This window comes from Lacerta agilis, chromosome 16 (assembly GCF_009819535.1).
Source record: "Lacerta agilis isolate rLacAgi1 chromosome 16, rLacAgi1.pri, whole genome shotgun sequence".
Taxonomy (NCBI): Eukaryota; Metazoa; Chordata; class Lepidosauria; order Squamata; family Lacertidae; genus Lacerta; species Lacerta agilis.
In genome coordinates this window covers 2,970,178-2,992,211 of record NC_046327.1, presented here as the reverse complement: position 1 = coordinate 2,992,211, position 22,034 = coordinate 2,970,178, and the positions used below count along the sequence as shown (strand labels likewise).

The window sequence follows — 22,034 nt, the reverse complement described above, 5'->3', positions numbered from 1 at the left end:
GCAAAATCATTAAAATCAGTTTCTCATTTTTCAACAGAAAACTGCCCTGAGCCCTTGGGATAGAGTAGGTTATAAATCTCAAAATAAATAAATGGAAACATCTTTTATTTATTTTTTAACTTTAAAATGAACACATATTTATATCTTGAAATACTAATTTTGTGGGTGTTTTTTTTTTTTTAAAGACCTTTAGTTCAATCTCTGTGCTTGCAAAATCATGAGCTTCAGCATTTGCACGGTTGCGAAGACTATGTGTCTTCATTGCAGGCACACAGATCAGAAAACCAATGGAGGGGATGTAATACGTGGTATGGCGTTAAGTTCTGTGAATTGGTTTCAGGGCTTGTTAATGTTAATTAGTTTAATACAGGTAATCACATACTTGAAACTGGTGCTAATCCACATTGCTTACACTGGAATCATCTGGAAATCAGTGATGTGTGTGTGTTGGAATCTAAGTTGGCATTTGGAAAAAAAATTATGTTGGCATGCATCAAATTGTGTTTCTCTGGAGAGGCAGATTTTCCATGGCCCTCCCATTGGCTTTCCTCTAGCAGAAAATACTACATATATATGTGCAGATTGTAACTATTGCATTTCCATTTTCTTAGCTGTGGTTATCCTATTTAATACCCATGAAGACCTGTAAAATGGGCTAAAGGCAACCCATTGAGCTTTGTGACGGCATAAAGGTTTGCATTTGGATCTGGCTTTGTTGAGTCCCACACTCTGTTCCCATACACTGCAGTAAATAAAGCCCAACCCATACCTTTGACTCTGACCTCTTCAAAGGTTTTCCCTTTTAGGATTAGTTCAAACTGCACATTTTTAATCTATGCAAAAGACCTTAACCATTGCTAAGCTATGTGTCTCCATCAATAAATGCAATAAGCGAACCATGGAACATATAAATGGCAGCAATGTTTGTGCCCAACAAGTATAAAAACATAATAAAGCATCAAACATGAATAGTAGCAATCTGATCCAATATAAAAAAGTCAAAACAACTACACAGTGCCTTTGTGATAAGAAGAATTCCTGGTGACACAGAAATTATCATATCCACATTTTATGTTTGTCCATGTCTGTTGGTGGCTTTATTACTATCTCAGGTGACAATGTAAATCTTGTTCCTCCTAAGTAGTCCACCCAGTAGTCTCCAAATAAAATGTAAAGAAAATATGCTCACTTGTTTTTTCTCAGGAGATGAAAATTAAGAATGAATAAAAGTACAGTAAACCTTTACCTTTTTTATAGCACTGTTATTTAATTAGCTTTCAGTTTTGATCTGAAGAGACTAAAGCTAATCTTTTTGTCCTAGACCTTGTAATCTTTCAAAACCTTATCAACCAATTATACTCCAGAGGGGTTAAAACAGTACTAGCTGCCTCATTATCTCCACTTGAAAATCTTTGGCTTGCTGTGCAAATCTATATTAAAGCCCCCTTTAATAGGTCCAATTGAAAGAAACATAACTCTAGCTTCGAGCATTAATTAACTTTAATACATTTCGTTCTTAACTTTTACCTAGCCTATTTATTAATTCAATTTTCTATACCTTGATTAAATTAAAATCATATTGTAGAAGAAATTACTGTGATATTAATATTTTTTGAAAGATGGAACCTCAATAAAACGTTACTGGCAAAATGGGAATATTTCATCATGATAAAAAGAGACAGTTGCAAAGTGTCATGCAAGTCTTGAGCAATTGTAAGAAATGTAACATGATTTTTGTAACACTTGAAAGAGACCTGTACAATCATCAGCTGAAGTGCTGAGTGGCCAGAATTGGAGTGGGTTACCTTTTCTGCTCCTCCCAATCTGACCGTGTCTCTACTGAAAAGGGTATTTCACTCATAGCTACTCATCATAATTTCTTCTTTTTGAGTCTGGTCCAGGCCTCCACAGGATAAGGCCCATGGGGGCAAACCGTGACCCTTTCGCATCTGCTGCAGTTTTCTGGTAGAAGTTGGAATACCTGTTGTTTTTATTGCTTTTCCATGTCTGTGTAGGACCATCTATCTAATCCTACTTGCTTCACTATATAGTCGTACCTTGGTTCCCGAATGCACTGGAATTCGGACGTTTTGGCTCCCAAACGCCGCAAACCTGGAAATTATTGTTCCGGTTTACAAACGTTATTTTGGAACCTGAGCATCCAACGGGGCTTCTGATTGGCTGCAGGAGCTTCCTGCAGCCAATCAGAAGACACAAATTGGATTTCAAATGTATTGGAAGTTGAACGGACTTCTGGAATAGATTCCGTTCGACTTTGACTGTATCTGCAGAGCTTTTAATCTCTCTGGATTTAGAAATGTATGGTGGAATTAGTGCCATTTTTTCATCTTATTGCTACCAGCTAACAATGTTGCATGGCTCACCTGTGTTTGGTGTGCCTTGCTCTGAGAGGGGAAATTTTGTGTTCTGTTATCCCTAAACTTAGTGAGATGGAATAGGGATGGGGGGGAATAGAAACGGGGTGCAGGGAGAGGAAGAGATTAGAAGAAGGAAAAGAGGGTTCAAAAAGGATGTGAAGAGAACAAAGGCTTGGAAGGGGGTGGTATAGGATAAAAGAAAAAGGGAGGTAGCATTGTGTGACATGCAGTGTAGTAAGCATAGATCACAGAATCATAGAATTGTAGAGTTGGAAGGGACTATGAGGATCATGTAGCCCAAATCCCTGCATTGCAGGAATATTTTGCCCAACATGGGCTCGAACCCACAATGCTAAGATTAAGAGTCTTGTGCTCTACTGACTAAGCTATGCTTAGGGCAAATTCCGTGTTTATCTATGGAGGCTTCCTTTGTGTTTTAGAACCCTGATTTTTTTTTACAGAGATCCACACTAAATGTGCTCACTGACATTTGAAGTCCGAAGTAATGTGTGCCAAAGATGTGAAATATACTAGCCTACATGTGATTTAAGACCTGCTGTGGTGCAGGGGGAAGTGGCAGGACATTCCACACCTATGCAATGACCACCTCTCTAAGGCAGTGTTTTTCAACCTTTTTTGGGCAAAGGCACACTTGTTTCATGAAAAAAATCACGAGGCACACCACCATTAGAAAATGTTAAAAAAATTAACTCTGTGCCTATATATAAAGTAATTTTTCAGTTTTTCCCACGGCACACTAGGCAACATCTCGCGGCACACTAGTGTGCCGCGGAACAGTGGTTGAAAAACACTGCTCTAAGGTGCTTCATGCTGCAACATTGTTTTCATTTTCAGGAGGTGGTTGTGGAATGGGAACAGATAAAGATCTATCCTGCCAGGCCAAAATTGTTCCCCAACTCAGTTGGTCAGGAGCTGCCTGGGCTGAAATCTGTATGCTGCTCCTAGTGTGGCAAGCCACAATAGGTGCAGGTTGGAGTGTTCCGGTGGCAGTAGGCTAACTAACCCAAGAACCCATTGACTCCCACTGGCATTTTTTTTTACAAAAAATCTGAGTTGGACTAGGACATTGCCTGATGAACATCTGTATCCTCTGTTTCTGGTTCCTGGGTATTTAATCTTCTTCAGCAAAATAGAAATCTTCCTTATTTGCACAAATTTATGATGTAATGGATCCTTACATTCAGGTAATACTTTCAGATTCCTCTCTTTTTGATATGCCAAATAGTAATGTACAATTGATTTGGTTAATGATAAAATGTTTGTGTTTATCACAAAGCTGTGCTGCAGGTACAGGCAGATTAGATAAAACTGCAAATTGTTTGCTGCCCGGAAAATGAAATTTTGAAATGTGTTGATTTTCACATTATTATTATTATTATTATTATTATTATTATTATTATTATTATTATACAATCTTTCTTAGAGAACATGTGGGCAACAAGAGGAGATAAACAACCTGGTACAGAGAAAGATTGCTGTGGATGAGGAAAACGCTGTCTTGAGGAGTGAGCTCTGCATCTTCCAACAGAAATGTAAAGATAAAATCCAGGAACTTAAGGTATATTGACTCGTACATAGTACTAAGATGGCCACAGCTTTGAAGTAGCTCTTTGAGCTGCATCTGTCTTTGTGGCATGGAAAGTGACAAGCTCAGAGGAAATATAGCCTTAGGCCTTAAGCTGTACCTTCCAGTCTTCTCTCACACGCAAAACTCGGAGAAAGATGCTTTAAAGCGAAGAATCCACGCTTTGTAACTTTTGAATAAATAGTTAATGATGGAAATGGAGCAAAGAAAGTAGGAGTGTGAAGATGTGGCTTCGTGTAATTAGATTCTGATGGGACTGGCATTATTAATTGATAAAGCCGAGGTCTGGGAGGATATGTCTGTGTGGGTCTCAAAAATAGCTGGGGACAGCATCAAAGGCAGCTTGATCAATTAATGGGCTCTTTGCAAATGTGTACTCATCAAAGCTGTCATCCAGCTAAAAAATATAACCCTTCCACCTGCATGAAAGAGGCCAATAAAAGTACACAGGTGACCTTGGCCATCAAATATAGAAGAAGCTGCTGCGAGGGTAAAACTGCACAGTTTATATTTGCTGATTAGTTCTCACTTTTCTTCCCCCCCCTTTCCTTTCCCTTTTTCCTTGGTTTTGTTTTTGTTTATCGGCCCTTATGGTACTGTTGTACAGGACACTAAGGAGTGTGCACTGAGAAAGGAAGAGCAAAGCAGACTGGTTATAAAAAACCTGGAGGAGGAAAATGAGGGATTAAGTACACGCTATGCTGACCTGCTAAATGACCTGGAGAAACTGAGGAAGCGGGAGGCACAATGGAGAATAGAAAAATCTGGCATCGAAGCAAAAATAAAGGTATGAGGAGGAAGAGACTCCTGGATGTGATTTCGGCACCAGCTTCTCACAGGCTTTATGCTACATGTTATTTTCTTTAAATAACAAGTTATATATTCATAAGTACCAATGGGGACTGACATTCATTTACATTCCTTCACTTAAGACCCAAAGCTTTTTAAAAATTGATGTTGCAAAGCAGGAAACTGACTTCAAATAGCCACCCTAAAATGTAATCATTAAATAATAAAAGATATTTCATTCAAATATAAACATGTAGTTTTAAAAAAAAATAAAATAAATAGAAATTATCCTATTACTCCAAGATTTCTCCCCTTGGTGAGATTGGCAGCCCAGTCCTGTGCATAAAAATGGATCTGACCCAAAGGTGGGTCATTCTGTTCCCAGCAGTCACCAGCCAGAACAGGTTTACTTGGAAGTATGACCCACTGCAATTAATGGGCCTTACTCCTAGGTAAGTGTGCTAAGGTTTCCAGTGGTCATTTCATTTCTCTAATGTTAATGTCATGAATTACAGCATGTTGTAATTAATTGTTCTTAAACTTTGCAATACATTTATATCATTCTTTAGAGAGCTCCATTCATGTTGAGTTTTTATATTGTATCATCTTGCTTTCAAAACAAACAAACAACTCTTTGGAGTGATTTTGATAAATATGCTGATGTCCATTTTGTTAGGATGTCTCACATATACAGATTTCAGTGTTTGTTTATGCATATCTATAGCAATATGTTGTGTGATGTATCTAGACTTCCGTGAGATCGAAATTATTTAGGCTAAATGTCACTTACATAGCTATAGCATATTTCTTGCTTTTGCACTAATGACACATCCACAGATAGATAAGCTATGAATGCTTTATAAATTAGGCACTTAAACCCTTGTATTTTTCTCATAGAGGTTTGTTGCTAAGGCATGGTGCAGTCGTTGATTGAATCTTGCTATTTCTCTGGACATAATCTATATTTCAGACATGTGTCAGTGCATTTTATGAGGCTTGCCCCCTAGAATCCTGGGAATTGTAGTTTAGTGCTGCGGCAGATAATTCTTTAATAGATTCCTGGTCCCAATCTCAGAACTGCATTTCCCAGGGCTCTTTGTGGAGAAAAAATGACTATTGCATGAGGAGTGTGACTGTGTTGATGGGTGAGTGTCAGTGACCTAGGTTTCACCCTGTACTATTCCTCATATTTCCCTAATTACTCCCTAGCTGTCTCCTGAACCCCTCAATTGCTTCTTCTAATTTCCTCCTCACTCACCTTGCCTTTCCCAAAGTCCCACCTTTTGCACTCTTTCTGCCTCTTCAAACTAGTTCCCTTGTTTTGCTCCCTCCCCATTTCTTCCTGCTCTTATGCTATTTTGCTTCCTAAATCTTTTTCTTTCTATCACCATTTCTCATGTCTTGTCTTTTCCTTGGCTTTCTTTACTTCATCTTTTCTGTCTGTTTTTTCCCCTTTCAACTCAGTCCATTCTGTGCATCCGCTACTTTGTCTCTTTGATAACTTCAGCTTCCCTTTCGTCCTAAAACCAATACCACAAATGCCTTGATATGTTGCTGCTGCTGCTCCTGTTGCGCCCACCAGCTTCCCCTCTGCCGGCCTCGTCTTTTAAATACATAGTTTTATTGATTTCCAGTATAGAACAATTACAAAAAAGAGATAAAAAGGATACAAAAACAATATCCCAACTTGCTCCCTTCCTCCTCCAGGACAGATTAATCCAGTTAAATTTCCCAAAGCCTCATCTGTGATTTTGGTAGTTGCCATTCTTCAATATTATCAGTAAAGTATTTTATAAAAGGAGAAGGAGAGAGCGGTGATGGCTGCTGCTCAATCTGACCCCTGAACCATGACCTATAGAACACTCCAACACAGATTTTTGTGGGGAACTCAGACCACCCAGTTACCCAGCTTACCAATGGAAAGACACAAGCGAGCGCTGGCCTGACTTCAACAGTAATGGCCGCTTGACCCCGGAGCTCTTAGAAAGCCATCAAGCAACACAGCCTGAATGACCTCTTAACAATCACAAAGAAACCTACCAAACCACCCAGCCCCAGGTCGTCACCACACACAATCTAGTCCTAGGTCAACAAGAAGACCAAAATGGCATTGATTAAGGGGAAGATGGAAACCAAAGAGACCACAACTTCCCCAGATAGTGAATACGCAACACTACCAAAACAGGACCTGAAGGAACTTGAATTGAGACTGAAAGAAGCTATCTGAGGCTCTCTAATGGACTATGCAAAACCTGAAAGAACCCAATGACAACAGATCAAAGAACTGAACTCCAAGATGGAAATTCTTACGGGCACCATCTTCAAATGCAAGAAGTACAAATAGTCCATGTCCAGAAGTAAAACACAAATATAAGAGATAAAATAGCTGACTTGGAGAACCGCCTCCAGAAGCTTCCCCAGATTCCCCAAACAAGTGGAGAAGAGAGACCTAGCAGGTTCTGGAGCAATAGAAAACACATTTGCTGCATTATCCATATGACAGCCCTTCAGATATTTAAAGATGGCTATCCTGTCTCTTGTTAATTGTCTCTTCTCCAGACTGAACATGCACAACCCTTGCTTCTCAGTACTTAGTTTCTAGATCTCTCACCAGGTTTCCTCTTATGTGTCCATGACAGTCATTTGGAAACCTGTTGCTTTATATGGGAAAAGAATTCCAGGAAGAAACAGTGTAATTTGAAGGAACTTCTACATCAGCGTACTTAGAATGCTATGTTGGATGGATTTCTCCAGAGCTCCTCACCAGTCACATTCCTTATTTTGTGTTTTTGGGGCATCTGAACTCTTATCAGCTCTATGCTGATGTTTCCCCCCTGTTAATATGCTTGACAGCCTAGAGATCTAAATCAGAAAGCTTATTTTACTTTAGCAGACTATTTCCCAGAATGGAATTCTGCAATTTGAACTATTTACGATATTAGAGGTTTTCACAAAATGCTTGACCCCATTGCCTGCTCATTTGTAAAAGAAGATGTATACATTTATCTGTGTATACATGACTGGCTCATTAAAGCAAGCTCCAAGGAGGCAATCAATTCACATTGATTGCATTCTCACACTACTGTAACCTTTTTCATAATAAACGATGAGAAAATCTCTCTACTGTTCTGTGGCCCTGGAATACGTAAGAGTCATGACCACTAGAAATTAGCAACAGACTCCATGCCTTAGTGTTTCCTGTAGCCAGCTGTGCTCTAAGAACCGTGGAGAACCCAAATCCAATGCCCGTACCTTTTAACTAGTGCAGTTACTAGAAATACAAAAACTCTATAGCCTCATGGCAAGGTGTGTGTATGATGGGGGTTGGAGAACAGGAAGAAATAAGCTGGAATCAGGAAGGAAAGAGATAATATTTCTTTTTTTCTAGGGGCATACTTGGTAGAATCTCTGGCCAGTTGGCACTGTCAGCATCTAGAGCATCAAGAACCCATGTATCTGTGCATCCTTATGCCGGATGCACCTCAGCATTCCATAAATCCCACCTGATCCAAGCAAGACATAATTCCTTATTGTGAGTCAAGTTAAGAAGCCCAAACCAGGAGACTTTATACCAGTTCACAACAGTGACTTTTTCTTATGTGATGTCCACCAAACTTAACAAGGGCAATAATATTTCAGGAACCATTGAGAAATAATGTGTGATGATTTCATTCAGCACTTATTCATTAAATACAGTCTACTCTGGGTGCATCCATACTGATCTTATTTATGTGATCTGATTATGGGTGGTGGTGGAGAGAGTTTATTGCTCCACTTCTAAGTTTTCTCATGGATAGCTTGTACCTTGTTAAAAAAAAAAAAGGTTTTTCAAGATTCCTCTAGTCACAGGTCTCAGTGGTGTCCATTCTTGTTGAACTGATTTAATTTAATGCAGAGTTACCATGAACTTTGCTTATGGGATGTTCCTACTACAGGAAGTAAGGGAAGAAGTGATTATTGCTGATTCCACCTTCCCTCTGCAACATTTCCACAAACAGGAAGTCCTTCTCTTGGAAGGAACATTGTGGTTCTAACCTTTTAGCTTTGGAAGTAACTTCTGGAAGAACACATGTGTCTACACAGTCAGGCACCATACTGAAAATGAATAGCTTAGTTGGTAGAGTTGGGTCATGGGTTCGAGTTCCATGTCGGGCAAATTATTCCTGCATTGCAGGGGATTGAACTAGATGACCTTTGTGGTCCTTTCCACTTCTATGATTCTATGAGATGATGTTATGCTCTAAATTTGTGTGTGATGATGTTACTTGTTTTAATTTTTTGAAGTGGATGCTATCATTATGTAATGAATAGCAGACCTGTATTAAGCAGTTTTGGCTTTGTAGCAAATAGGTTATGTTTTAATTTCATTTACAACAAAAATGCACCATCCACAGCAGCTCTTTTTTGGCACCCTCATGAAATTTTTGAGCCATGAGTTTGCCATTCATAGATAGCTAATTATCTATGAATTAATTGGAGTCACAAAGTTTTCTTGATAGACAGAGCTTAATTCAAAGAGCCAAGCTTCCATGATGTGATGAGGGTTGTTTTACTGCCTACACCATTATTTAATCTAGCTGCAGATACCATTTTAGTTTGCTAAGCTTTTACCGTGAGTTGAAGTTCCACCTCCCTATTGATGCTGAATTGTTTTATCCTGCCTTTGGTTATAGCTGATTTTAGTAATTTGAATTACTTAAAAAAACTTTCTTTTACGCAGCTTGGAGTTTTCTAAATACAGAAAAGCAGGGTGTTGTTTTCTTAAAAGGGGGCAAAATCCATGCTATTTTTGATCCTGTTATAATTATGTGCATCCTTTCATTTCTTGTTTAATTTTTTCTATAGCATAATATATGTTTTTCAGAATTTGGAAGCTGATTTAACAGAGGCAAGTGGGCAAATGGAAAACTTGCACAGCAAATGCAATGATCTAGCATCTCAGCTGGGTGTTAAGCAGACTGAACTAACACAAAAAGATTTGGATGTGGCCAGAACTAGGTATGTATGCAGTGTTTTTATAAAGGGCTTATGAGCATTCCCATGATAACAAATATGGGGCAACACCAAATGGTTTGCTTTTTGTAGTATGTTTTGCGCATTATGAAAAAAGTTTAGAATGTCTACTGTTTACGCAGACTATCTCAATGCCTTTTGACTTCTGTTATGGACATTATTTAAAAATTGCACATCTCTAATTAGCATTGGGTCAAAGAGTTCTCAGTCTCTGCTGCAAGTCACAAAACATCAATATGATTAGTAACATAAGCAATTAATTTGAGAGGCTAAATGCCCGAAACTGACAAAAGTTTGAAGCCTAACTTTCACTTTTTAATTAGAGTTAAGTCTGACAGGTCAGCAGGAGTCTGCTGCTAAAGGTTTAAAATGTTGTGATTTTAGCTTTATCTGAGCGTTTCACATATTAAGTTGGATCAGGAGGATTAATACTGCATGTATGAAATATGACTGACACGTAAAGCAAGTCTGAACCAAGAAGCACAAGCAGGGCATACTTACGTTTCGGCTAATACGACTGTTGCTATGCGGGAGCTTAGATCAGTGTAAATAATTGGAATCTTATGCTGTCCCCAAAGAAATGTCCAGGCACAATTAACAGCAGTAGAAAAATGAGGGAACGTATTAATGATGACAGCCACTCAGAACCCCTAGGAACTGTCTCGCAATCACCAGTCACAGTGTTGCTGCAGATGATGTCCCATATTAAGTGTGCATAGATTGCGCAGACAGTGGCCATGTTCTAGATGTGAGCTGGCAGCCAATGGCTAGGCAAATAATTTGTGCATGGGCCACACTCCTTTCTACCTCACAGCAGGGGACCAAACCTAAGGCAGCTTTGCTGGACACACTTCAGAACCCCTAGAAGCTATCCCACCAATGCAGGAACTTTTTGGGTAGTGCTGGTACGACACATATTGCTGCTGCTCCCTGCTCAAGTTGGCATTATCTGTTCGGGCATAATGCCTGGAAAGAGCCTATGTCATCTCCAAATACTGATGTTCTGAAAGGCCACTGTGCTTATCTAGCATACATTTAGCTTTCCATAGAAATGCCATGATGCTTCTTCCGTTTGCTTCCGCTCTTTACTACAGGTTGCTACAACTCCCATCATCCCTGCACACTGGCTATGGTAGCTGGGGCTGATAGAAGTTGTAGTTAAACAACACCTTGAGAGTCACAGGTTGGCCACCCTTGTTTTGCAGTTTTATTTTCTCCCATGGCCTTTCTGTACCTCTTTTCTCTGTGCATGAATTTAAACATATATGTGCATGCACACAGAAGATAGATTTCAATTATTTGCATACTACCTTTCATTTCAAATAAATACAAAAGCAGTTTATAGGACAGTAAAAATGACAATGTTTAACAATAACAATAAAAAACCAGTGTATCTGAAGAAGTGTGCATGCACACAAAAACTTATACCCAGAACAAACTTAGTTGGTCTCTAAGGTGCTACTGGACATTAAAAAAAAACAAAAAACAAAAAAAAAAACGACTGTGTCAGACCAACATGGCTACCTACCTGAATAAAAACCCAATAATCAGTGTCCTCCTCCAGAGGGAGATCAACTTGTAAGGGAGGTGCCACATGATGAAATCCCTTCCTTGCACCCCTATGAGGTAGACACCTGCAGGCTGTGGTCTGGTTAAGAGGGCTGCTTCCACAGTTCACAGCAATCAGACTGGTCATTGTGGGAGAATGAAGTTCGCTCAAATCACCTGGTTATTTAGGGCTTTATACCTTTAAGCCTCAAACTTCGCTCAGTATCTGTCAGCCGGTGCAGCTCTTTCAGAACAATTTTACATGCATGCAGTGATGAAGTGGCCGCTTGCCCATGGAAGATTGTGCCACGATAGGTCTTCGTTTAATGTGTCACAAACCACCTCCTTGTTTCTGCAGTAACAGTCTTGTCCTCAAGCCGGCATTGGGGACATTGTAAGACTCAGAAGCAAAACATGCAAAGGTTTGTACTGTTAACACAGCTGCCCCTCTGGAACATTTGCACTTCTGTACAATGTCCATGGCAATAAGTAGCCTTCAAGGAACTTGTGTGGTGGCGACTGAATTGTCTGTCTTTGTGACATTACAGTGCACAAAGTCAAGAAAAAGATAATGCAATTCAGTATGCAAGTAGGAAGGGGCAAGAAATCTCCTGAGAATAGTGTTGAAGGAATTAGCATGAAATTCATTGTTTACAGCCCTATAAGGCTCTTATTCTGTACCTGCAAACAAACATACAACTATGATAGTAAAAAAAACTACAATACTTGTTGTTAGTATAACAGTAAGACAAATCTACAAAATATCAGCAAGGATTATTCTGAGGATGATACAGTAGATGCCATGGGCATGATGTATGTTCATAATTGCCACATCTAGCATCTGGATTGACGGCAGCTGCTTATATTACTTAAACTTTGGAAAATTGCACTTCAGTTTGAAATCACTAAGATTCACAGGACTTAATATTCAATTCAGGTGTGAAAACCAATGTTCTTTTCAACTGGGTGCTTGGAATGGGAGCCTAAGTGAAACTCTGACATACTTGCTTTGCAAAGAAGCTGCGAAGGATGCGCTGAAGCTCTTTCTGAACCCTCCCCCATTGCTTCTCCAATTGTCCTACTTAAAATTCTTTTTATTTCTTGCTGTATCTTTTCATTGTCTGTGGTGCATATCTATTATTGGCTCCCTACAGCTCACAATGTGCAGATTGTGAAATCAGATTCAAGAATGCATGCTCCTTCCTCTACTGCAAATTAACACTCTACTTTGAGTGCTGGCATTAGCACTGCCCCAGCATACAGCTAAGTTAACCATGGCTAAATTAACCAGGGTACACAAAAACAATTGAACCCCCATTTTCAGTCACCCACATGGATTGGACCGTGCACACCACTTGATGACTAAAGCTTAAGACGTTAATCTGTGTTCAGTGATCTTTGGTATTATCCCAATATGTTGTGGGGAGCTTCCTCTGCTAAAATTGTGTTGCGGTAGGATACATCACAAAATGGCAATGCCTACCTTTATTACTTGGCCAGAAAACTTAATATGGGAAGAATGATGTCATTGCTTATAATTACTTCCCCTAGTCTTTTTATTTGCATGATAGGAACTGGGATAAATGTAAATGTAGCCCTTTCTTGTTTGTATTATTTTGGCAAAATTACTACTTTATTCAGTCCATACATGTTCAGAAATCTGCAAAATTGAGCTGTGCACCCAGCAGAATTACAGCTGAAGCAGCAAACCACTTACTAGCAACCCTGTCGCTTATGCTCAGGTCCTTTGTTCTGCTTTGTTGTTTAGACATTTACTTACTGAAATTTGCAGATAAATGCTTGGAATTGTGAGCTTTGAGGTCTCTTCCTTTTATAGTCTTCTCGAGGCTCCATTAAAACTGCTAGGTTTTGAAAAGTATCCTGTGATCAACTGCAGCACCCCTGCTGCTTGGCTGCTCTATCTCTTCTTACAATGTAATGACTGTGCTTTCTATGAAAGTTCGCTCGGCAGGAGAAGGCTTTGACTTCAGCAGCTGTGGGAACGAACAGAGCAGCTGCCTGACCTAAAGCTCTTTCATATGTGTGTGTGTGTACACACACACACACACCATAGAAATCCTCACTTCGTCCACCAGTCTGGTGCCCTCCATGGCAAATTTCAGAAGTGGGGAAAGGGCAGTAATTCCATTTTAGGTATCTGATCTTACTGACATTGGTATCTGCATCAGGGAAATGTTAATTTAATTAAAGTGCATTGTTGTAGCACTTGAGAGCAGATACTTGCTTCAGAAAGAGCAAATTAGAATACATGGTTTTTTTTGTGAGAAATGATAATAATCATTTTTAAACAGGGAGATACTTGAAGCAAGTCCACGAAGTTAAATTAGGAGAGGTGATATTGAAAACTTGAGATCAGCATAGAGTCCAGTGGGTTTCATCATCCTTAAATCAATAGCTAACGTTAATCTAGCCTCCATTCTATTACTTGCATTTCTTTAGGGGACCCCCAAGGAGATCATAAGCAATACAGAATGGAAACATACCAGTGCCAGGAATCTTAGCACATGATATACTTGTAACTGGTGTTTCAAGCAAGCGACCCCTCACTGTTGGGGAAGCTATAACTGGCATAACACATCCAGTTTGTGCACAAGATAGTTTCACAGTGCAAGTTGGGCTATGAATGTAACCCAGAGCAGACTGCACATAGGCAGATTTTTGATGTGTTCCTTTCACATCCGCTAGCACCATGGAACTTCCCAGCTGAGTTTGAAACACCCCAAAGTTTAAATATAAGTTTGAAGAATTAGTTATTTAAAAGAAAGACTATTGTGGCACTTTAAATACTAAAAAAAAGGTAAAGGGACCCCTGACCATTAGGTCCAGTCGTGTCCGACTCTGGACCTAATGGTCAGGGGTCCCTTTACCTTTTTTACAGTATTTAAAGTGCCACAATAGTCTTTCTTTTAAATAACCAATTCTTCAAACTTATATTTAAACTATACTAACAGGCTAATTGTGGCATAAGTTTTCATAGCACAAAGTGCTCTTTTCTGGTATTTATAGACCTTCCTATTTGTAGGTTTACAGGACAGCCTACAATAAAGTTTAATTAAAAATTCATCCAGTAAAATTGAACAGATTAAAAATGTGTTGTAAAGATAAATTGCCTAAAAAACTAGCAGTCAATGAAAAGGCATTGGAAAATAAAAAAGGCCTTTGGCTGTTCCTGAAATGATAACCTGAAGTTAGCCTCCCTGGGAAAGCTGTTCCATAGCAAGAATGAAAAAAGCCATCCCAAATAGTCAATATAGAATTGTCATAGGCAGTTTCTCTTGTATTTCATGGTAATGCAGTCCTACTTTTGCAAGGTACTCAAGAGGGTTGTGGTTGTGCAGCTTCAGATGTACTTGGACGAAGAAACAGGTTATCTTCACCCATTTCAGCCTGGGTTTGGTTTTCGTACCAAGACAGCTTTGGTTAATCTGGTTGATCACCTGCTTTGTGAGAGATGGGGGATTTCAAGTACATTGGCCTTGCGGCTTTTGATAGTCACCTCACCCCCCCCCCAATGGTTGGGGTCACAGGGTTAAGGTGTTTTTGCTGCTACTTACAGGGCCACTTCCAGATAATAGCATTGGATGGCTTCTGCTTGGACCTTGTGGCAGTTACGCTGTGGGGTCCCACAGGGTTCCTCCTTGTCCCCAGTACTATGTAACATCTAGATACAGAGCTGGGTGAGGTTGCCAGGGAGACTGAGAGTCTGCACCATCAATACACTGATTACTCCTAATTCTGTATCTACATACCATCCAAACCGGGTACTTGAAGGCATTGATGAGCTGGAAGAGGTAAAAAAACTGAAACTGCATCCCGACAAAATGACGGTACTGTTGGTGGGCAGTTCTCATGTCTGAGAATTGGATGTTTGGGCTTTTCTGGAGGGAGTTGTAAAGGAGCAAGTGTGTAGTTCAAGAATGCTCCTAAACCCAGTAACTTCACTAGACGCCCAGGTTTGTTTAGCAGCTGTGGTCATTCCTGGATTGAGATTCCCTGGTGGCAGTTTTGGTTGCTCCAGGATCTCCCATTTGGATTACGGTAATGCACTCCATATGGGTTACCCTTGAAGGCAGTCTAGAAACTGTAGCTAGTGCATAACATTGCTGCACAGGTTTTAACAGTTGCACTAGTAGGGAGTCATAATTTCCACTGGCTGCCTTTATGCTACTGAGCGTCTAGCATATGTTTCCATTCTTCCAGTAGTAAAAGGCATTATTTTGTCAACTATCTGTTAGCATATTAATTCTCTTGAGTCTTCTGTTTGTTCTGTTACATAATTCATGTCCCTGTCATCTGAATTTCTTTCCTCCTTTGGGTTTAGATGGACACATAACAATGTTTCTGTCTGTTTGTTTCTATAAACAGCATGCCATTTTAATGGCATCAAGTACCTGATTTGTACTGTAAATCTACACAAAATGTTGTTCCTCTGTAATAAAGAGAAGCTATGATTTTAAAGTTTTAAAATGTTAAGATCCTAAATAGATACAAAGAATACTGAAAATAAAAAGCAAGATCAAAATATATAAATCAAACTGAACCACTTTTTTTAGCTGTGTTATTAATGATCAAATATCTGCTCTCATAGGAAATTCTGAATTGCTAAACATTTTTGCTATGTAATAGAATGAAAAAATCAGAAATTCAAAAGCTAAGCATTCTTTGAGTGGTATTCAACAAAGCTTTACACAGAGTAGACCTATTAATATTATTCGGGCTAGCATAGTGTTTATTGATTTCAGTCAAGTAGAAATGTTTGCACTGGCCGAGTGATATGCTTAGCACTGCGTTGAATTCTACCCCCTGTCTTTGGCCTGACATAAGGTGGGTCTTTCAAATTCCTTAAACATCACAGGAAGTTTCACAACTCTTTGGACTAATTCTTACTTTCCCCCTGTTATGTGTTCTGTTACATACACTCTTTAGTGTAGGACGTTTTCACTGCTAGCATATTTTATCAGGAATTAAAAAAAGGTATGAATAAAAACAGTGAAAGTCCTCTGCATGTATCCCTTCTTATGTTTTTGCTTTAAAAAGTATATTGAATAATGAAAGGGGAACTGCAATTGTTTCTGTGAGAACTTGTTGAAGACCATTTATTTACCATTCATATTGTTGAAATGAATTAAAATGAAAACTGACATCACCGTTTATATTGCTTTTTTAGTTTATCACTCTTTCAATGAATCTGAAACTTTAGATGAGAATGGAAGATTTTCACATAGAAACAGCTAACATAACTGTTTAATTGAGATGATTACAACATTTCTTTTTCTCAAGAATATTTCTTTTGCTCAAGTTTCTTGTTTCTTGCTTGCTTTGCACAGGAAGGAGTTGCAGGAGCTGCAGAATCTCTACAAACAAAACACTGAACATGCAGCACAGCAGGCAGAGCTGATCCAGCAGCTTCAGGCTCTCAATATGGATACGCAAAAAGTACTGAGAACTCAGGAAGATGCTCACACAGCTGAAACAGTATCATATCAAAAAGTATGTAGGTGCTCCGAAAGTGCATTTCCTTCTTTACAAGGGCAAAGCTTTGCAAAAGTGTCACCTTCACTATAAGTGCAATATGTGGTTGGACTTGTGTGAGTAGTCATTGAAGCTCAGTGGCAAATAGCTTGTTACATCACTGCCCTTGGCCTCATCACTACCACACTGTTATTGACATCTTTCTCTTTGCAGCTGAGGAAGGGAGGACATATAATTTGACACTCCTGTTTCCAGACAGGGAAAATATAGCACAATCAGTGTGCACCAGTTTACTGTGTTTCTTTTTCTTATTTTATCTGTTTATTTTAATTAACAAAATGTATATACCACTTGCACTATAGAATCATAGAGTTGGGAGGGACCCAAGGGTCATCTAGTCCAACCCCCTGCAATGCAGGAATCTCAGCTAAAGCATCCATGACAGATGGCCATCCAACCTCTGCTTAAAAACCTCCAAGGGAGGAGAGTCCAGCACCTCTCGTGGGAGTCTGTTCCACTGCCCTACAGCTCTTACTCTCAGAAAGTTTTTTCCGAATATTTAGTTGGAATATCCTTTCTTGTAACTTGAAGCCATTGGTTTGAGTCCTACCCTCCAGAGGAGGAGAAAACAAGCTTGCTGCCTCTTCCATGTGACAGCCCTTGAGATATCTGATGGCTCTCATATCTCCTCTCAGTCTCCTCTTTTCCAGGCTAAACATACCCAGCTCCTTCAAACACTCCTTCTAAGGCTTAGTTTCCAGACCCTTCATCATCTTGGTTGCTCTCCTCTGCACATGTTCCAGCTTGTCAACATCCTGCTTAAATTGTGGTGCCCAGAATTGGACACAATATTCTAGGTGTGATCTGATCAAGGCAGAACAGAGAGTTATAAAAGGCAATCTAAAATATTCATTAACAAAACAAATAAAATGAATATGTAGAATAACTTACATTAAAAAACCTTAGTACTTCTTACTTTTTTCCTGGATGACGAGGAACTATTGGTGAGCACTCTTTGGGTTTGGTCAGTCACCAGCTACAAATCCACCTAATAGTAATATCACCTAGCCCATATTTTACCAGCATCTCTGCAAGACTCTTATGGGGGCCTTTGTTGAAAGACTTACTGTAATCAAGATACGTTACATCCACTGCATTCCCCTGTCAACCAAGCTAGTAACTAAAAATAATAAGATTTGTCTGACATGACCTGTTTTTGAGAAACTCTTGCAGGCTCTTAGTTATCACAGCATCCTTTTCTAAGTGCTTACAGACTGACTGTTTAATTATCTGTTTTGTTCCTTATAAAATCTGTTCTCTTGATCCACTTGGAAAGTCAAGCCTGTTTTTGTTCTCCCTCTTTCTCTAGGCTTCGGACAAACAAGTGTGATGTCCTTTCAAGCTAATGACGTGACCATGGATTTATATTTGGAGAGCTGGTCAAGTTCATTTTGGGTTTATCAAGCTCATTTGAGCAAGCTTTGAAAAACACCACTTGATTGAGTACACCGAAGACACTTTGTTTATCTGTGTTGCTGGTCCTAATTTCTGTAGATAGAGGAAACACAGATGTGGTCTAGGATTTAAACTTAGTTTCCTGTTTGGGAGCAAACAATGTTACTTTTGGACAATTGAGAAAGCTTTCCTTTATGAGATGTTCAATCAGACCAATTAATAAATAGCTAGGCAACCAAGACCTCGCTGAAGGGAAGTGCTGCATTTTGAAACAAAACTTTTAAACTGTAAATTTCAGAGTGTGCTGATAAGGTAGTCTGGAGACCAAGAAACTCTTGTTGTCTTATTATCCTTAGTATTGATTTAAGACTCACCACCTTGAGTCTTAGGTGAGGATAAATCTATTGAGTCTCATTAAAACCAGCATGCTACTGGAGCACTTGGTGTGTCTGGGACCAGTAAAATAGTTGGTATACATTTTTAGAAAATAATTCCTTTTCTTGAGAAGAAGAACTATAAATACAGTATAAAATAGATGTCAATGAGTTTCCATAAACACACTAACCTAAAATATTTGGACTGAGGGGAAGTAGTGTTGTGTAGCCCATCTTGATATTAGTGTGGAACTGAATGCCTACATCCAGTTTTTCCAACTTGGGATCATTGGTTAAACTGTGTTCTACAAAAACGCCTGAGAGTTTGGAGATGTTTTCTATTGTAGTTATGTCTGGATATGTATTTATAAGCCTCTCAAAATGTTATATCTAAGAGCATGATATAAGCATGAATGGGCTCATGTGATGAATCTGGTGCAAGACTGTCCAAATTTAAAATATAGGTGGAGAATTAATAATCACACTATGCATTTATGTCATGCGTTTCAAGAATTCAAGATGCTCTACAACATTACCAAAAATATCTGAATGCATAAAAACTTTTGGACTGAATATTTCCTATATTTAAAAAAACAAATCCTGGATATATAAAGACTAACACATCATAGAAAAGGCTCGGGTAACTAGAGCCTCTCTTTTTGACATGTAAGGTTTGTTTGTTCATATGTATTTGTTCATTCAGGATTTTTTTTATGTTGGGCAGATGGGAATGTTCAAACATTCAGTTGCTTACTCACTGCCTGATTACAGCCTACTACTGTATTGTTCAGAAGCAGGGAAGGGCTTCACCCTTGGTGTCTCTAGGTCAGGCTGGGAATGCCTCCCACCTGAACCCTGGGGACCTGCCGCCAGTTAGGGTAGAGGCATGTCCAACAGGTAGATTGTGATCTACCGGTAGATCACTGGCTCCCCCCAAAGAAGTTGAACAACTGCGGCTCCCCTAAAAGAAGCTCAACATTTTACCTCCTCCCTGAAAAAACTCAACAACTTTGACCCAACCCCCCCCCCCAAAATGGGCCTTCCTCCCTAAAAAAAAGCTCAACAACTCCCAAAAAAGGGAGTAGATCACTGCCAGTTTTTAACTCTGTGAGTAGATCACAGTCTCTTGGGAGTTGGCCGCCCCTGTAGACAATACAAAGGAAGATGGATCAATCATTTGACATGGTATACGGCAGATTTCTGTGTCTGTGTATATCACATGAGATTGCCAGTCATTTGCCTTCTCTTCTGAAGCTGCAATCCCATACACACGCAACTGGGATTATGTGCCATTGAACTCATTGAGACTTACATCCGAGTAGGCATATATGTAGAATTGTGCAGCAAGTTTGTCAGAGCAGCTTTATTTATTCAATTTATATCCTATCTTCTTTTGTTCAAGGCGGCTTGCAGTAGCTTTTAAGCCACGGGCTCAACTGTGACCTAATAAACTTGGTCTGTCTATGCAAATTCCATTATTTCCTAAATGATATGCCAGTGAGTCACATGACCTGAGGTTCTGGGCATATGGGCTATCTGACCACTAACAGAGGTCATTGATCTTGCTATAAGGGACAATATATCATAGGACGTACATGCTGATAGGCTCAATGCCATTTGGAAACGTAGAAGACTTTTCCTCTGTGAATTTGCCTATAGAGTGGCTGACAAGTCCTTATCTAGTTCTTCCAGCCAGCGCACTAATGCAAGGGAGACAGTTGTCTTGGAATACTGCACTTCTGATTTGTTAGGGGAATATAAAGTCTGTTATCTGGTTTCAGCCATTTGGAGGATGAAAACTTGTTGGGCCCTCTGCAAATGTAGACATTTGCATTGCTGGGTGGCTGCATGTTTTGTTTTGTTTTGTTTTGTTTTGTTTTGTTTGTTCTCTTAATATTTTTATCCAGACAAGTTAGATGGCTTAGAGAAACCTGATCATCTTAGCTGCTATGTAAATAACAGTAAGCTACTGTGGTGCAGGAAAGAACTTGGAGATGGTATTCTGTTATACAGCAGCTTCAGTTAACAGAGAACTGTATTTTTTATTATTTTTTTGCCAAATATTAAATAGAAACTAGAAAAAATCATCTGTACGCACAAGCCCTACCCATCCATTTTCTATAACCCATGACATGTGAAACTACCCATCAAGCTAAAGCTGAGTTCATGTTTTTAGGACCAAAATAGCCCAGGCAGGCAAAAAATGTTTGTTGCATTTGTCTTGTTGCTGTGTCTGTTCTATTCATGAATAAAGTAGATGTGGTCTAATTTCTGTAGGAAATATTTGCAGAGGCAAAAGTCCCTTTTCTGTCCCTTTCCCTCTCTCTGCTGTCCCTGCGTTCTGGGAAGCTCTGGTTCTTTTCTCCCAGGGGAGTTCTGATACTGGAAGTGTGCCAGAGCACAGCAAGATTAAGTTCAGGTGGATTCAGGTCCTTTCACATACTGTCACCTTTTGTTATAAAAACTAGACCCACCCAATTTATATGTGAATATGATAGAAATGGTTGCTTCTGTCATGCTTTGTTTGGCCTTTAGCAGGCATCCCCAAACTCCGGCCCTCCAGATGTTTTGGCCTACAACTCCCATCATCCCTAGTTAACAGGATCAGTGGTCAGGGATGATGGGAATTGTAGTCCAAAACATCTGGAGGGCCACAGTTTGGGGATGCCTGGCCTATAGCCTTCATTGACTAATAGTGTAGAATTTAGATTTCTGGGATAATATTGTTGCGAGCTGTTACATCTAAGGTAGTTTTATGTGGAATAGCTTCTGTAGATTTACTTAGTGTAAAATATAGGTAAGTACACTATAGGTAGTACACTACAGTTCCAATGTCAAGCATTTTCTTTCTATGTGTTGATGAAAGGCATTGGAACTCTGTCTGAAATGAAATCTGGCAGAGTGGGATCAGCATTTATAAGGGATGAAAATGGTTTTAATTATACTGGTTCTCTGAATTTTGTTGCTAGATTTCACACTCCAGTAGTTGCATATTTATGAACACGTGCTCTTGTTCATAATGACACTTTTTCTTAAATTTCTTAAATCTTAAAATAGCTTTACAACGAATTGACCATATGTTTTGAGAAACTCAAAACAAGTGAATTGGAGCTCCGGCAAAGTCAAGCTTCTCTCCAGAACCAACTACTTGAAAAAGAACGACATATCAGTCAGCTGGAAGAACAACTTCAACAGGCTCTCAGCTCTCTGTTTTCAAAACCTGAAAGTCCTTCAAAACAGAGAAAAGAGGTGAGAGAAAAATTGTTGGCAAATAGTATTTTTAATTATCCCACTGTCCAAGTGAACAACCTGGTAGATATAACACCATGCACCCATGAAACAATCAAGCATCAACTAAGTTAAGTTTTTCTGCAGCAC

General features: G+C 39.3%; 1 protein-coding gene across 3 annotated transcripts in view; it reads left to right on the top strand.

The window, feature by feature from the left end:
- The window catches only part of CNTLN (centlein), a 160,097-nt gene that overhangs the window by 28,846 nt on the left and 109,217 nt on the right, over window positions 1-22,034 (top strand). For 2 of the 3 annotated variants that reach the window (XM_033173714.1, XM_033173713.1), the window contains exons 4-8: window positions 3,823-3,957; window positions 4,592-4,771; window positions 9,638-9,771; window positions 16,683-16,845; window positions 21,714-21,905. In XM_033173714.1, coding sequence (XP_033029605.1) covers window positions 3,823-3,957; window positions 4,592-4,771; window positions 9,638-9,771; window positions 16,683-16,845; window positions 21,714-21,905 — 804 coding nt within the window. Of the gene's footprint in view, window positions 1-3,822; window positions 3,958-4,591; window positions 4,772-9,618; window positions 9,772-16,682; window positions 16,846-21,713; window positions 21,906-22,034 lie in introns of those variants that run through there. The other variant, XM_033173715.1, reaches the window with a different exon arrangement.